Genomic DNA, 1,769 nt, shown 5'->3' on the forward strand with positions numbered 1-1,769 from the left:
ACCTCCAAGGGGAGGCACTAGACTGACAACATCCGCATCTAGGCGGTCAGCCACCGATGCGGAGGAGGGAGACGAAGATGCGGATGATAGTAGTGAGAGACCAAGCACAACTGCAGCCCGCACGTCGCGGGGATCCCAAGCTGGCAGATCCAGCTCCTCCACTCGACCTCCAAGGGGAGGCACTACACTGACAACATCCAGACCTAGGCGGACAGCCACCGATGCGGAGGAGGGAGACGAAGATGCGGATGATAGTAGTGAGAGACCAAGCACAACAGCAGCCCGCACGCCGAGGGGATCCCAAGCTGGCAGATCGAGCTCCTTCACTCGACCTCCAAGGGGAGGCACTACACTGACAACATCCGCATCTAGGCGGTCAGCCACCGATGCGGAGGAGGGAGACGAAGGTGCGGATGATAGTAGTGAGAGACCAAGCACAACTGCAGCCCGCACGCCGAGGGGATCCCAAGCTGGCAGACCGAGCTCCTCCGCTCGACCTCCAAGGGGAGGCACTAGACTGACAACATCCGCATCTAGGCGGTCAGCCACCGATGCGGAGGAGGGAGACGAAGATGCGGATGATAGTAGTGAGAGACCAAGCACAACTGCAGCGCGCACGTCGAGGGGACCCCAAGCTGGTAGATCGAGCTCCTACGCGCGACCTCCAAGGGGAGGCATTGCATTGGCCACGCCAAGACCTGGAGATGCGACAAGAGAAGATGGCGAGGAAGCGGAAGGGAGTTCTAGAAGAGGTGAGAGGAAGAGAACAACTGCAGCGCATGCTTCTCGAGCTCAAGGCGTTTCCCGTCCGTCCGTACGCAGCCCGGAAGCTGGCCGATTAATCAGCTCCAGTGAAAGTGCTGGAGCGGAAACAGAGAGTGAGACGAGCGTTTCTCAGAAGAAACCTGAAGGTGAATCCGATGATGTTATGGCTACGAGCACACGCCCAACAGGCAGGCGACCTAGACAGCGTGAGGGGGGAGGAAGCACTGAGGTGAAGAAGAAACCAGCTAGGAGACCTGCGCCTTCGTCAGGGGGTGGTGGAGAAGGAGAGAGCGGGAAGCCCAAAGGTCGGTCGGCTCCGTCTAAGGTCATCCCAAACGGCACACGCGATATGCGTCAACTGCGAGTTGTTGTGAACGGCTTTGAGTCAAATGTTGTTGAAGTTATCAAGGCTAAAAGAGGATTCATCTATAAAATTGACAACATACTTCCTTTTAGGTGGAATCCCGGACCAACTATTGTCGATTTCTTCCATGAAGTTCCCGAATACGTCAAGTTGGATTTCTTCGTGCACAAGCTGCCTCGCGATCTACGGGACCAGGCGCGTTACCGCCAATACTTGCATCGTCACATCTAATGCGTTAAATTAACCTGTTTTCTGGTCTGTCGTCTGCTTGTCTTCGTGTGCATCATGTGGGATAATTCCTTCCGGTCTGGGACTTGTTGCGCTCCTCCTTTCTTTGTTCTGAAGTTTCGCAGGCAGTGCCTAAAGGCTACTATGTTGCTTGGTGTCTACTGCTTGACTTCGTTGTGTAGGATGTGCTACTCCCTTCCTATTAAGGGCATCCGTAACCATGGTCTGTTTTGATTCAGTTGATTGTCATTAGTGTCTGTTGCGTCCAGGATTATCTATGAAATGTTCAGTTGTCTTTCTGTGTGTGCCATATTTTCAGTGAAGCTTGCTCCTTGTGATTCACCGTTAATGTCCTGTGTCCCCAGATGGAACGCGCGGGCCCCGTGACGGTATTTGTGGTACGGGACAGTGG

The 1,769-nt window shown here is 54.6% G+C and overlaps 1 protein-coding gene across 1 annotated transcript; it reads left to right on the top strand.

Moving 5' to 3' along the window:
- Positions 1-1,360, top strand: EMWEY_00058920 (hypothetical protein, conserved; the record flags this gene model as incomplete). The annotated part of the gene is made up of 1 exon (XM_013480950.1): positions 1-1,360. A coding segment is annotated over one exon (1,360 nt), but the record flags the coding sequence as incomplete, so codon positions are not given.
- Positions 1,361-1,769: the final 409 nt, after the last annotated feature.

Source organism: Eimeria maxima, genomic scaffold (assembly GCF_000499605.1).
Source record: "Eimeria maxima Weybridge genomic scaffold, Emw_scaff2561, whole genome shotgun sequence".
In the NCBI taxonomy this organism is placed as follows: domain Eukaryota; phylum Apicomplexa; class Conoidasida; order Eucoccidiorida; family Eimeriidae; genus Eimeria; species Eimeria maxima.